The sequence below is a fragment of the Macrobrachium nipponense genome, chromosome 26, assembly GCF_015104395.2.
Source record: "Macrobrachium nipponense isolate FS-2020 chromosome 26, ASM1510439v2, whole genome shotgun sequence".
In the NCBI taxonomy this organism is placed as follows: domain Eukaryota; kingdom Metazoa; phylum Arthropoda; class Malacostraca; order Decapoda; family Palaemonidae; genus Macrobrachium; species Macrobrachium nipponense.
In genome coordinates, this window is record NC_087215.1 from 69,108,783 (window position 1) to 69,124,334 (window position 15,552).

At 37.0% G+C, this 15,552-nt stretch overlaps 1 protein-coding gene across 1 annotated transcript in view; it reads left to right on the top strand.

The window, feature by feature from the left end:
* The first annotated feature begins 837 nt into the window (after positions 1–837).
* LOC135199711 (uncharacterized) overlaps positions 838–15,552 on the top strand; it is a 94,832-nt gene continuing 80,117 nt past the window's right edge. The window contains exons 1-3 of the mRNA XM_064227867.1: positions 838–1,071; positions 1,300–1,410; positions 12,573–12,734. Coding sequence (XP_064083937.1) covers positions 838–1,071; positions 1,300–1,410; positions 12,573–12,734 — 507 coding nt within the window. The remainder of the gene's footprint in view (positions 1,072–1,299; positions 1,411–12,572; positions 12,735–15,552) is intronic.

Below are 15,552 nucleotides of genomic sequence, written 5' to 3' on the forward strand. Positions count from 1 at the left end.
GGCTTCTCAACAGCCAATCAGGAGCGTCGTAAGGGACTGGCTTAGACATCAAATGCACGGTTGATGTGAATCTACTATAACAATGCCACTTCCTTCAATAGAAATTGCATAAGAGAGGAAATATGTCCAACCAACAAGGAGATAACTCTACTTCAAGGCATTCAATACGGATATGCTCGCGCAGGAACTTTGTAACTAAAAAAAAAATACTTTCTTTGCAATTATCTCTTCTCGTTCCTCACTACAGCGTCTGCTTACGTGATTTACCTCATCCCTGTATTAGCAGGATTAGGGTAGCTTTCCTCTTTTGACTTTTCATTGATTGCTCAACATTCAGCTATTTCAACATATCAAAGCGGTTCTCCGGAAATGGCAAGTTACGTTTGAGTGAATTCTTATTTGGATTAAGTTTTTTTTCTTGCGTTTTAGTGAATATCTATTGTGATCAATATTCAAATATTCAATATACTGCAACGCTTTCTACCGGAAGAGGCAGGTTAGGTTTCAGTGAGTTCTTGATAGGATAAGGTTAATTTTCCAATCTTACCAGTCACAAATCAAGCGAAGGATCATACCCGATGCTGCGTTTGTAAACAACCTTTCAACATCCTACGAGGTCCAAAATAACCACAACCACAACATCCAGCGTCCGTGAGCCATTCGATGCACAAATACGGACCACCGATGGACTGATTGATAGTTATATCTGTGGTTAAGGATTCCAGGGAAATGCAGCAGAAATGGTGGGCGTCTTAACATTCTAGTGTCAGTCTTGCAACTATGTCGCCTGTTTTGGTATTATTGCAGGCTCAAATATATATATATAACGGATATATGATGGACGCTGCAATCACGTGCTTCATTAAGGCTAAATCCTGGAAGGCCACTGAATATCCTTTGCGAGGACGTGTTCCAGAATCCCTCTCTCATGAGGACATTATTAAAATGGAACAGCCCAGTGCGATCAACAATCCCGGTGAACCTCTTCGTCTCTTCTGCTCCCTCGGAAACACATTCTCCTCATCTCCTCCTCCTCCTCCTCTTCCGAGCATCCTTTTGGGCGACTCACCTGTCTGTTTACGACTATTCCCACCGAGGCTCGGAGCCACGTGGGAAGTAAACGCGCGCCAGAATTCAATTAGTGAATTTCCATAATGGATATCGTCTTGGCGCGTTTTTTTTTTTTTTTTTGGTTTTTTTTACTCCTTCTTTACGGAGACTTTAATTGAAACGTCAAAGAGGGGAAACGGATTCTCAGTCGTCGTACTTAAACAATGCTGCCCTTCTGACGCTCCTCAGGAGGAGGAGGAGGAGGAGGAGGAGGAGGCCGACGTCAAAGGGCGTCAGCTGAAGGAGAAGGTCCCTGTGAGGAGAAGGGAGGAACGGCATCTAAATTACCAGGAATTAGGAGTAAAAACATAATTCCAAATGGGAAAGAAGGCAATTTTATATTCGCGTACAACAGAGGATGAATTTCATTTAGGGCTTCATCAATACTAAGACGAAAATAAAAGTAAAAAATTAATCACAAAAGAAATGGCAGGTAATTAACTACCTATAGTTTGAAATAGACGTTTTTCACTTAGCATAGACTTCATTACAAATAATTTTACAAAATTATTTTAAATTACCCAAATTTTTTCCAAGGATCCAGCAACATATCACCCCAAAATACGGATATTTAAAAAAAAAATAATGATAATTTTACGAAAGGAGACGGGAAGAAACGAAATGGCGAGGAGTGACGCTCAATTACGAAAGTATAAAAGGTTAACAGGAGCAGAAACAAAAGAGGAGGAGATATTGATCCGGTATTTCTAACTTGAATGGTGCATCCAACTGGTTTTATTCTCCATTTCGGTGTTCAAATTGAGGTCTGATCAACTGTCAAGTGTAGTGCGACGTGAAATATACATCATTTTGTATAAACATTATCAATACACGAACAAATATACATATACATACATATATTTTTTCTATTGACGTCCAGACTATCAATCAGCCTATATATTTCTTTACCTACTTTCGCACGCTTCTCTGGAATAAGGACAAATTATTCAATATTCTTTCTATTTTCTTTTTCTGGACAACGGACCGTTTCTCCACCTCTTTCAGCAGCTTCATCAGGGCTGCAATATACATATACACACATATATACATATATATATATATATGTATATATATATATATATATATATATATATATATATATATATATATATATATATATATATATATATATATATATATATTGCATCACATATATGACCAGAAACACAAAGGTGATCTTCTTACACTCATTATTTACGATCCCAATCAAGTATTTCTAGACGATTACATATCTCTCGTCCCTGGAGAAAAGACTCCTATAAAACAGAGAAAGAAGGAAGAGAAAAATCGGCTCTGAAGTCCATGACGAAGTCATGACTCCGTCCCACAGCGGTTAAAAAGAGCATAAGTTGGATCAAAACATTCTCGTTTTAGTATAAGAAAAGACTTGAGACGTTCAAGGAGACAAAGAGAATAGTGACGTCAAATTTATCTGTCTAAACAAATCAACTCTCAGTCTCCCTGTGAGAGAGGCTTTCTGCCGTCCCTCATTCAAGGGTAATTAGGACATTTTTTCCCCCTAATGGCCTTTACCCGCTCGGATGTCAGTGCCAATAAACAACCGAAACGGATAAAGGAAACAGTTCCAGTTGACGTTCGTTGGAAGAAAAGTTTGGGCCATTGAGAGGAATTATAGATGAGGGCGGATAATGGAAGAGAGAGAGAGAGAGAGAGAGAGAGAGAGAGAGCAGTAGCAGCAGCAACAGCAACAGTAATTCCTTTTCGGTCCTAAATGAAAGGTCATCATCAGGGCAGAAGGTCATTTTGTAACCTGCCGGTATACCAAGAGATATACGTAGGGGACCTCTTTTTAAAAGTTTTAGGATATCTCTCTCTCTCTCTTTCTCTCTCTCTCTCTCTCTCTCTCTATCTCTCTATCACCTCTGTGTGTGTGTGTGTGTGTGTGTGTTTGTTTTTCAAACACGTACACACACACACACACACAGAAACATACACTAACTGCATGTCCATTTACAGCTTTGTCTACACCTAAGTGGTGGGAGGAGGAGAGGAGGAGGAGGAGGGGAGGAGAGGGGGAAGAGGAGGAGGAGGAGGAGGAGGAAGAGGGAGGAAGAGGAGGAAGAGGAGGAGGATGAGGAGGTAAAAAATAAATAGAAGACGGAAAAACTTTACACTACACATTTCAGTTGATCTCATACACACTCGTATCATGGCAATCGCCAGGGATTCTTTTTTGATGAAATGCGCGCATTAAAAGCATGACGTCTGTCATGATTAACGTCAGCGTTTCTATGCGACGTACTCTTGCACAATATGAACTGTCTTGACATGTCAGTATTTCAACGAGGATTTCTCAAACTTCGAACGACTCTGAGATCTACGCAAAGCCCAAACTTTCGAGTTGAAAATCTGCAACTCCATTAAAGCGAGGCCCTAGGAACAGTTGCGAGGGTAAGGTTCGAATCGCTTGGAATTCTTAGTTCTACCGTTCCTTCCGGTGTTTGACATCGGTGACATTCCGACTGGAATGCTAAATTATTCTGATTTTTCCTTTTTTATCATAAAAGGATACTTCCTTTGCACACAAAAGCAAGAATATGATGGTACCTTTACCGGAATTATGATCATTACTTTTCTTTCTAACCAGACAAGAAAATTAGTTTGGATTTAAACCAAATGTACAGTTTATGAAATATCCCTCTATTACACGCAAATGCACAGACACTGGTAAACACAGGTACACGCACATAAGCGCGCGCGAACACCCACGAAAACGCTCAGGTGAAAAAAAATGTCATAAACAAACATCTCAAAATTTATTGATGTTTATTTCCTACAGCACTGAAAGTTAACATAGATATAAATGAGGAAACTGAACAACAAAATATCGTGATAGTTAAGAGTATTTACTCAACATAGATCTACAATATATATCTTAGATATATAATATAATATCTATTAATATATAATATATAATATATTATATTATGTATATATTATATATATATATATATATATATATATATTATCTGAATATATATTAATATAATTAATAATTATATATATATAATATAATTATATCTATATATATATATATATATATATATATATATTATAAATATATATATATATATAGATATATATATATATAGATATATATGAAGAAAGTGAACGCTGACTACGTGCTGGCATAAGGCTCGTTCAGCATCATACCGGTTATGAGTTTGTTTTGTTTCTTTAGTCAATTATCTCAGTTTTGTGACAGGACGGACCTTTGCCAAAGGGTGGCAAAACAAAAGGAAATAATAGGCTTAGTGTGGACCTCTTGACTCGACCGACCAATCGAAACGCATGTAAGACCTCTGTATGCGGATGAGTGTATAAAATTAGTTCATGTTACAATAATAAAAATTAATCTTTGTCAGCCTCCTCAAATTCAAAGCTGAACACGAGGAAACAAGCTATAGTAGATTCACATCAACCTTGCATCTGATGTCGAGGCCCGTCGCTCACGACGCTCCTAATTGGCTGTTGATAAGCCAATCACAGGGCTGGAAACTCCTCAGTCTCTCGAGAGAGTTCACATAGGCCGGATGTATGTTCCACATTTCCTGAGGGATACGTGTTTCAAAAGTATCCATCAGGAGAGATGGAACATACACCCTGCCTATGTGAACTCTCTCGAGAGACTGAGGAGAGTTTCCAGCCCTGTGGTTGGCTTATCAACAGCCAATCAGGATCGTCGTAAGGAACTGTCTAGACATCAGATGCACGATTGATGTGAATCTACTATATCTACGATGGACGTAAAGGGAAGTAAGACCTATTTTGTTTAAACGAAAGCCATAAAAAAACAGAATAAATGACCTGAGTAACAATATAAATTACATACAACCATAACAGCATCTAGAAAATAAAATGCACGCACAGTCTTCAAATAAACAAAGATATCTAGATTCTGTCTTGCAAATAAACAAAGTTATATAGATACTGTCTAGCAAATAAACAAATATATAGATGCTGTAGCAAATAAACAAAGCTATACAGATACTCTCTAGCAAATAAACAAAGCTATAAAAATACTCTCTTGCAGATAAACAAAGATATCTGGATGCTGTATAGCAAATAAAAAAAATTGATAGATATTGTAGCAAATAAACAGAGCTATACAGATACTTTCTAGCCAAGAGACAAAGCTATACAAATACTCTCTAGCAAATAAACAAATATATCTAGATGCTGTATAGCAAATAAAAAAATATATAAATACTGTAGCAAATAAACAAAGATATACAGATACTCTGTAGCAAATAAACAAAGATATACAGATACTCTGTAGCAACTAAACAAAGATATACAGATACTCTGTAGCATCTAAACACGGCAAATGCTTTAAAAAAAAATGCAAGCGAAAAAATCTGACCATCAAATAAATAGTTTTTTTTTTTTTTTTTTTTTTTTTTTTTTTTTTTTTTTTTTTTTTTTTTTTTTTTTTTTTGTTTTTTTTTTTTTTTTTTTTTTTTTTTTTGCAACGGGGCATTGTCGCACCTCCTACTATCGCTGAGCGCCAATGGTTCGTCTCTTTCCGGATCCTATTTCACGAATATTCCGTTTCACGAGATGAACAATTCACTAACATGTAGGAGTCACTTCTATTTTTATTTATTTATTTGTTTTTCAATTTTAACTACTTTCTCTTTCAGTTTTTTTTATCGCGTAAAATTAAAATAGATCATTCACGTTTGACTGATATTTATATATGTAGTTTATTTTATTATTCTTTTTTTTTTTTACAAGACCGTACAAATAATTATGTAGAATAATTAAGTCATTTCCGGTCTTTAAGCTCATCCTTCTTTCAATTATTGTTTTCCTGGTAAAATAGATCACTCGATTTTCATTGCTATTTACACATGGAATGGAATACAAAATTCAAGTCACGGGCCAAGCGCTGGTACCTAAGAGGTCATTCAGCGCCGAGCTATTACCGTTTTTTTTTTTACAAGGCCTGATTTTTTTTAAAGCATATATAATATCTATGTAAAATAAATTTCCATTTTTTGGCGATGCAATAATAAATACGTCGAAATGATTATTTAGACGTGTGTAATTTCAATACGGAATGCTAGCGCATCAGGACGTCGTCGCACCAGTGTCTTTCCATTGTTTTTTTTTTTTTTTTTTTTTGCCGTAACTGACATCTCATTCTCGCAAATGGTATACCCACCAGATTCCCCTGAACCTCCGATCTCAGAAATCTGAATAAAATGCTACATTCTGCAAAGAGTTCTTCGGCTGGAATTCTTACAAAAGCGCTTTTGCCAACTGAAGGAGTCAATCCAACATGAAATAAGGGAAAGTAAATTCAAGGCTAGGCTCGAAAGGAAAGGACACAGAGAGAGAGAGAGAGAGAGGTCAATTCCCCACGGATCATTTAACCCCCAAGATATTCGTATTCGATTCAAGTCACAACTCTTCCCGATACCTTGAGAGGCGCCGCTGGATCTGTCTCAAATTATGGCCAGAATTGACCTCATCTCATTTTTACACAGACACCCGAGGGATAAAACGATCACCCTCACTCCTCACCAACACTTCGCCTACTACCCCCCCTCCCTCCCTCCCTCCCTCCCTCCCCCAACCTCCAACAATTTTACTTCCAGGCTATTGATGGTAACGACGTCAAACGATTTCAAATGATGGCCAGAATTGACTTCACATCATTTTTACACAGACGCCGGGGGATAAAACGATCACCCTCACTCCCTCACCAGCATTCAGCTCCAACACTTCATCTCCCCCACCAAATCTCCAACAATTTTACTTCCCGGCTACCGATGGTAACGATGTCGAACGATTTCAAACGACGACGAGATCTGCTTTCATATCATTCTTACAGAGGCGCTCCGGACAAAAACGAGCACCCTCACCAACATTCCGCCCCGACACTTCCTATCCCCACCACCTCCCCCAACTCTCCAACAATGCCAAAGGGGAAGGGGAACCCTGGGGGGGAAGGATGGACGCGGATTTGCATCGGTCTTTCCGGGAACTGCGGGCGTTGCTCTCTCTCTCTCCCTCTCTCTCTCTCTCTCTCTCTCTCTCTCTCTTCCTCCCAGGGTAAATAGGGTCGTTTTGACTTCCGGGGATTTTTGGGGAATTCTGATACGACTCAGTTTTCGCCTCTCTTTCTTCGACATTTTTTTTATTTTTTTCTATTTTATCCTCATTTTCCTCTTAAGGTTATTCATCCTATTGTTAACGTCATGTTCATATTTGTTCTAGTATGTGCTTTCTGCTCTGGTGAATTTTCTTTTTCCTTTGCGAATTTTTCATTTGTGCGCTGAGGGAGGAGGAGGAGGAGGAGGGAGGAGGAGGAGGAGGGAGTTGGTTGTTATATTTAAAAAAAATATATTTTTCATCCTGTCCGTATCGTTGAAAGCCACGTGGTGAGAAAACTAGTGGTTTTTTTTTCTTACTTTTCTTTCCTTCCACTTTTTCACGTAAGATTTCATGCTCGATACACATTTTCTTTCATTCTTTTTTATATTGTATTTCAAGTAAATTCCCTTCATTGTTACCGTTAAAGGTCGGTAACTTCCCTCATTCCATATTTAAGGAAGAAGAAATTTAACTCTCTCTCTCTCTCTCTCTCTCTCTCTCTCTCTCTCTCTCCTCTTTCCTCTCCATTCTTCTTCGTCTCCTAAAAAAATTCCTCTTTTCTCTCTCTTTCAGAAAAACCAAGTTGACGAAAGACTAGGAATCTTTCCCTTCTTTCTTTCCTTTTCCAGATTCTGGGAACATTCCCTCTGTTTTCAGTTCCCGAAAGACATCGAAATCCTTTTGTTCTTCGTTCGTGAGTTTATTTTCGTTTTGAGTTTTTTTTTTTTTTCTTTTTTTTTAAATCTGTAAATATTTGCGCGCGTCTTGTGTCTCTTATGTCATTTTAGTTTTCTGTATAAAGCATATTATTGTGACGCCTTTGACTGTCCGCCGAACTTTTCATGTCTGGTGTTTTTCTGTCCGGAATTTTTCTGTCTGGCCTTTTTTCTGTTTGGCCTTTTTCTGTCCGCACTTTTTCTGTCTGGCCTTTTTTCTGTCCACACTTTTTCTGTCTGGCCTTTTTTCTGTCCGCACTTTTTCTCTCTGGCCTTTTTTCTGTCCACACTTTTTCTGTCTGGCCTTTTTTCTGTCCACACTTTTTCTGTCTGGCCTTTTTTCTGTCCGCACTTTTTCTCTCTGGCCTTTTTTCTGTCCGCACTTTTTCTGTCTGGCCTTTTTTCTGTCCGCACTTTTTCTCTCTGGCCTTTTTTCTGTCCACACTTTTTCTGTCTGGCCTTTTTTCTGTCCACACTTTTTCTGCTGCCTTTTTTCTGTCCACACTTTTTCTGTCTGGCCTTTTTTTTTTTTTTTTTCTGCCCGCACTTTTTCTCTCTGGCCTTTTTTCTGTCCGCTACTTTTTCTGTCTGGCCTTTTTCTGTCTGGCCTTTTTCTGTCTGGCCTTTTTCTGTCCGCACTTTTTCTCTCTGGCCTTTTTCTGTCCGCACTTTTTCTCTCTGGCCTTTTTTCTGTCCGCACTTTTCTATCTGGCCTTTTTCTGTCTGGCCTTTTTCTGTCTGGCCTTTTTCTGTCCGCACTTTTTCCGTCTGACCTTTTTCTGTCCGAACTTGTTCTGCCTGACCTTTTTTCTGTCCGCACTTTTTCTGTCTGGTCTTTTTGTCTGGGCGTGTTTTCTGTCTGTTTTTTCTGGCTTTTTTCTCCTCTGGCCTTTTTCTATCCGCCCTTTTTTCTGTCTGGCTTTTTTTTTCTGTCCACTTTTTCTGTCTGGCCTTTTTTCTGTCCACACCTTTTTCTGTCTGCCTTTTTTTTCTGTCCCACACTTTTCTTTTTCTGTCTGGCCCTTTTTTTTCTGTCCCACACTTTTTTCTTGTCCCCATGGCCTTTTTCTGTCGCACTTTTTTCTGTCTGGGCCTTTTTTTTTTTCTGTCCCACTTTTTTTTTCTTTTTCTGGCCTTTTTTTCTTCCGCACTTTTTCTCTCTGGCCTTTTTTTTCTCCGCACTTTTTCTGTTCTGGCCTTTTTTTCTGTCCCGCACTTTTTTCTGTCTGGCCCTTTTTTCTTTTTCCGTCGCACTTTTTCTCTCTGGCCTTTTTTCTTTCCCGCACGTTTTTCTGACTGGCCTTTTTTCTGTCCGCCACTTTTTCTCTCTGGCCTTTTTTTCCCTGTCCGACACTTTTTCTGTCTGACCTTTTTTTCTGTCCGCACTTTTTCTGTCTCCCGCCTTTTTTCCTGTCACACTTTTTCTGTCTGGCCTTTTTTCTGTCCACACTTTTTCTGTCCTGTCACTTTTTCTGTCGCACGCTTTTCTGTCTGGTTTTTTTCTGTTTTTTTCTGTCCGCACTTTTTCTCTCTGGCCTTTTTTCTGTCCGCACTTTTTCTCTGGCCCTTTTTTTGTCGGCACTAATTTTTTTGGTCTGGGCCTTTTTTCTGTCCGCACTTTTTCTCTTTTTTCTGGCCGCCTTTTTTCTTGTCCGCACTTTTTTCCTGTCTGGCCCCACTTTTTCTGTCGCAACTTTTTCTCTCTGGTCCGTTTTTTTCTGTCCGCACTTTTCTGTGGGGGCTGGGCCCGTTTTTTCTGGCCTCCTTTTTTTTTTTTCTGTCTCTTTTTCTCTTTTGTCCTTGTTTTCTGTCGCACTTTTTCTGTCTGGCCTTTTTCTGTTTTCTGGCTCTGTCCTGGCCAATTTTTCTGTCTGGCCTTTTTTCTTGTCCGCCCTTTTTTCCCTGGGTTTTTTCTGGCCTTGTTTTTTTCTTCCTGCCTTTTTCCTTTTTTTTCCCGTCCCACTTTTTTCTTTCTCTGGCCTTTTTTTCTGTCCGCACTTTTTTCTCTCTGGCCTTTTTTCTGTCCCGCACTTTTTCCTCTCTGGCCTTTTTTCTGTCCGGCATTTTTCTGTCTGGCCTTTTTTCTCCCCCACTCTTCTGGCCTTTTCTTTTGTCCGAACTTTTTTCTGCTGTGGCCTTTTTTCTGTCCGCACTTTTTTTTTCTGTTTTTTTCTGCCTTTTTTCTGGTTTTTTCCGGCCCACTTTTTTCTCCTTTTTTCTGCCTCTGCCTTTTTTCCTTTTGTCCGCACTTTTTCCTCCTTTTTTCTGGCCTTTTTTCTGTCCGCCGAACTTTTCCTTCTGGTTTTTTGACTTTTTGGTTTTTGGTGGCCTTTTTTTCTGGTCCGCACTTTGTTTCTCTCTGGCTGGGCCTTTTTCTGTCCCCTTTTTGTTCACTTTTTTCTGCCTCCCTGGTTTTTCCCCACTTTTTTTCTGTCCTGGGGACTTTTTTTCTGTTTTTTTCACACTTTTTTCTCTGGTTTTTTTTCTGCCTTTTTTCTGTCCGCCCACTTTTTTCTCTCTGGCCTTTTTTCTGTCCGCGCTTTTTCTCTCCTTTTTTGCCTCTTTTTGTCCGCACTTTTTTCTCTCTGGCCTCTTTTTGTCCGCACTTTTTCTCTCCTTTTTTAGGCCTTTTTTTTTCTGGTCCGCACTTTTTCTCTCTGGTTTTTCTGCCTTTTTTCTGGTCCGCACTTTTTCTGTCTGCCTTTTTTTCTTTCCTCCACACGGGTCTCTCCAGGCCTTTTTTTCCTGTCGCACTTTTTCTGTCCAGCGTTTTCTGGGGTTTTTTTTTTTTCATTTTTGTTTTTTCTTTTTCCTTGTTTTTTTTCTTGCCTTTTTCTGTCTGGCCTTTTTTTTGCTGGCCTTTTTCTGTCCGCACTTTTTTGGTTAACTGTCCGGCCACTGGTCTCTCCGCCCTTTTTCCTGTCTCCACTTTTTCTGTCTGACCTTTTTCTGTCCGCACTTTTTCTGTTTGGTTTTTCTGCTGTTTTTCCGCCACTTTTTCTCGCCTCCTGTCGAACTTTTTGTTCTGCCCTGAACCTCTGTGTTTTTTTTTCTGTCCGCACTTTTTTCTGTTCTGGTCTTTTTGTCTGGCGGTTTTTTTCTCTTGGCCTCCTCTTTGGCCTTTTTCTATCCGCACTTTTTTCTGTCTGGCCTTTTTTCTTTCCGCACTTTTCTGTTTGGTCTTTTTCTGTCCGCACTTTTTCCGACTGACCTTTCTCTGTCCGCACTTTTTCTGCCTGACCTTTTTTCTGTCCGCACTTTTTCTGTCTGGCCTTTTTCTGTCCGCACTTTTTCTGTCTGACCTTTTTCTGTCCGCACTTTTTCTGTCTGGCCTTTTTCTGTCCACACTTTTTCTGCCTGACCTTTTTCTGTCTGACCCTTTTTTGTCTGACCTTTTTCTGTCCGCACTTTTTCTGTCTGGCCTTTTTTTCTGTCTGGCCTTTTTCTTTTCGCACTTTTGCTATCTGGTCTTTTTATGTCCACATTTTTTCTGTCTGAGCTTTTTCTGTCCGCCCTCAGACCTTAAAAACTACCGAGGCTAGAGAGCTGCAAATAGGTGTGTTGATCATTCACCCTCCAGTCATCAAACATACCGTTGCCAGACGCACTATCATGGCTACCTTTAACCTTAAATAAAATAAAAACTATTGAGGCTAAAGGGCTGATGATATTCAGAGGATTATAATTATATTTAAGCCTCCCCCCTCCCCACTCCAACAATCTATCACAGCCAAAGACGGTGACGAAGAGAATAATGGGTAATTGAGATTAAGAAAACGAAGGGGAACAAGATTAAAAGGAGTAATCTTACAGAATCGAAACAAGGCCAGATTAAAGGGAATGAAAGAGAAACGAAATGGTATTTACAAAACTAAATGAGGGATATATACCAGAATGATGCTCCGCATTCTCTTAGTATTCTGACATTTAGAAAAATAAAACAATATTTACGAACAAATCATTTTGGAATATACCACGATTAGATCCCAAATTCCTTTTTTTTTTTTTCTTTTGACATTGACAGGATTTGAAACAAACATCAGTGAGAATTACAAATAAACATTTGAGAAATCTCGTATAATGAGGCTCCAAGCCCTTTTTATATTTTGACAGTGAGAGAAAAAAAACATCAATGAAAATTACAAATAAACATTTGAGAACTCTGGTATAATGAGACTCCAAGTCCTTTTTATATTTTGATATTGAGACATAAAATAAAAACAAACGTCAATGAAAATTACGAATAAACATTTGAGAACTCTGGTATAATGAGACTCCAAGTCCTTTTTATATTTTGATATTGTGACATAAAATAAAAACAAACGTCAATGAAAATTACGAATAAACATTTGAGAAGTCTGGCATAGGGAGACTCCAAGTCTTTTTTATATTTTGACAGTGAGAGAGAGAGAGAAGAAAACAAACAAACATCAATGAAAATTACAAATAAACATTTGAGAAGTCTGGTATAACGAGACTCCAACTTCCCTGGTTGGTTTGACACTGAGAGGAATTCAACAAGCAACCGTTAAATTTACGAATAACCATTTGAGGAATCTGGCATAATGAGAGTCACAACAATTTTCCTTTTCTTTTCTTTTTCTTTCTTTTTTTTGGCTTCAGATTTTCTCGGCCACTTCTTCTCCCCCTGGAATTTCCTCCTCCTCTTCCTCCTCCTCCTCCTCCTCCTCCTCCTCCTCCTCCTCCTCCTCCTCCTCCTCCTCCTCCTCCAGTCGTTACGACTTAATTTCGGAAGTGAATGTTCAGCTCGTCAGTCGTTCAATGGTGAGGAGCTTGAGCTCTGTTAATTAAATCCGAATCCTATATGTAATTATTATATATATATTATATCTGAGATAAACTCTTTTCATTTGTCCCATGTGGTAACTAGCCAATGAATTACCATGTCCTTTCGTGCCTAAGAAGATTAAGCCAGTGAACTTATGAATATATATATATAGTATAATATATATATATATATTTATATATATATAGTTAATTATATATATAATATATATATTTTATATGTATATAATTATTTACTGAGTATCAAACTATTTTCATTTGTCCGCTTGTTTGGGAATACCCGCATGAATTAGCCATTTGTCTTTGTTTCGTGCCTAAGAAGTATTACCAGTACTATAATAATAAGTATATAGGGGTATATATAATTATATATTATGATCTATAATAATATCTATTATTACTTAATATATAATATATCTGAATATTTACTCACATCACCCGTGATTTCATAGATTAAATCATTCGAGCTACAAATGTCCTTTAATATCTAATTCGCTCTACCTCGGAATTGATATATTTTCATATATGTACCGAGGGGGAATTTTTTGAATTTTTTAGTTGATAATAATTTCATATACCCCAATGGGATCGAACCACCGTCCACTGAAGAGGAATTTTTTAGTTGATAATAATTTCTAATTCGACGAAATTATTATCAACTAAAATATTCCCCCGCCTCGGTACATATTGATGAAAATAATATCAATTCCGAGGTAGAGGCGAAATTAGATCTTAAAGGACATTTGTGTATATAATATAATATTATATATATTAATATTTAATTGATTATATATATATTGAATAGATTTATTAATATATATAACTATATAATATCTAGTACATATGTCGTTTGTGAACGCCAAGCATTTAATCAGACACAATCAAGTCAATCATTTAATCTATATCATAAGTTATGTTGTTGTGACGCCCGCCCATTTGTTAATAAGTAACAATCATGCATCAATCGATTAAAAAAAAAGATAATTAATTATTTAAATTATTAATAAATTTAATAGTAATATATATATAACTATTAATATTATATAGTAAAATATATATATAAAAGAACACTTACTTGATACCTTATATCTCAAGTGCTTTAATTGAGGTATTTTTTTTAAAGAAATCAACGTGCGTCGAAAGCTTAAATCTTATATAAGTATAATAATATTATAGTAATATTGATAGATAGTATATTATATATATATGAAGATATATATAATTATGTATATATTGTTATCATATAATAATTTATATATATCTATATATAATATACGTGGTATGCTGTAAAACATATTATTCTAAAAAATGAAAAAAATGAAAAAAAACAAAATAAAAAACATATACATACTCTTCTTAACAGACATCGAGACCTCGATTGAAAACCACGAGGGAAATCTTCTTCTTCTTCTTCTTCTTCTTCTTTTCTTTTTCTTCTTCTTCTTCTTTCAATCATTCATTCGGTGTACTTCCTTCCCCCCCAGGGGTATTAATTGTTCCACCTGACCCAATTAGGAGGAAAGTTTAATGACGAGGCCTAAATCCCTTAAGGTAGTTACGCCCTCATCATAAGAATATATCTTAGGCTCAAATCCTCCAAACGTTGGGTCATAATGTATGGGGAAAGCCCACGGCGGCCTCAACTTTTTTTACTTTGGAAGTTTTCTACTGAAAAGCTTTCAGTTCATCTTCAATGATTTATGGAGTCGTTTAGTTTATCGGCTCAACAAAAAAAATAATGTTTGTGTATACTAAAAAAAATAATTATTTTAACACAGAAAAAATAAAGTGCGAAACTGCTCATGTTAGAGTAAGATGTTTGCATATGAATCCAAAACAGAAAAGATTCTAACACAGGAATGGATTCATAAAATGTTGAAGTGTTCATGTTAGAAGAAAAATGTTTGCGTATAAATCCCTAACGATTTTAACACTGGAATGAACAGAGATACAATGTTGAAGTGTTCACGTTAGAGTAAGAGGGTTGTGTATAAATACAAAACAGAAATGTTTTAAAAAAGACATTACTTTAACGCTGGAATGGACAGAGATGAAATGTTGAAGTATTGTTCGAGATTATATGTTTGGTAATAATACGACAGAAATGTTGTAACAATGGAAATGAACAGAATGAAATGTTGGGAGTGTTTAAAGTCGAGAAAAGATGTTTTTTTTGTTTGTATAAATACGAAACAGAAATGTTTGTAACAATGGAATGGACAGAGATGAAATGTTGAAGTGTTCATGTCAGGGTAAGATTTTTGTGTATAAATACGAAACAGATATGTTTTTAACAATGGGATGGACAGAGATAACAAACTAAAGTGTTCAGGTTTGAAAACGTCGATATGATCTGGCACTGAAATAGCATTTCTATTCTAGATATGAAATCTGAGAAATGAATGTAATTGTTTGGATGAGTTACGTTTTCTACAATAAAAAAAAAACAAGCCTCCACATTTCAGTGTCTGGAGCTGTAATATTATGTATTCAGGGTAAAACTTATAACAAATACATAATTGAGCCTCCCGAGGGCGCTTCCCTCGCTCCTGAAAGCCTCTTATAAAAAAAAAAAACAATAATAATATCCTTCTGGAAAATAATGTCTTAAGAATTAAGACATCATTTATTTTCTAACCTTGACACGTGCCGTGTTCCTTCCAGCTATGTCTCAATCAGCGACTGATAAAACTTATGCTTCTTTCGTTTGAGAATTTTCATAACTTCATTTGCAGTCCTTTTGACCTCTTATGGACTGGAAATTCATCTTTCTATTAATTACTGAAAAGTTATTTTG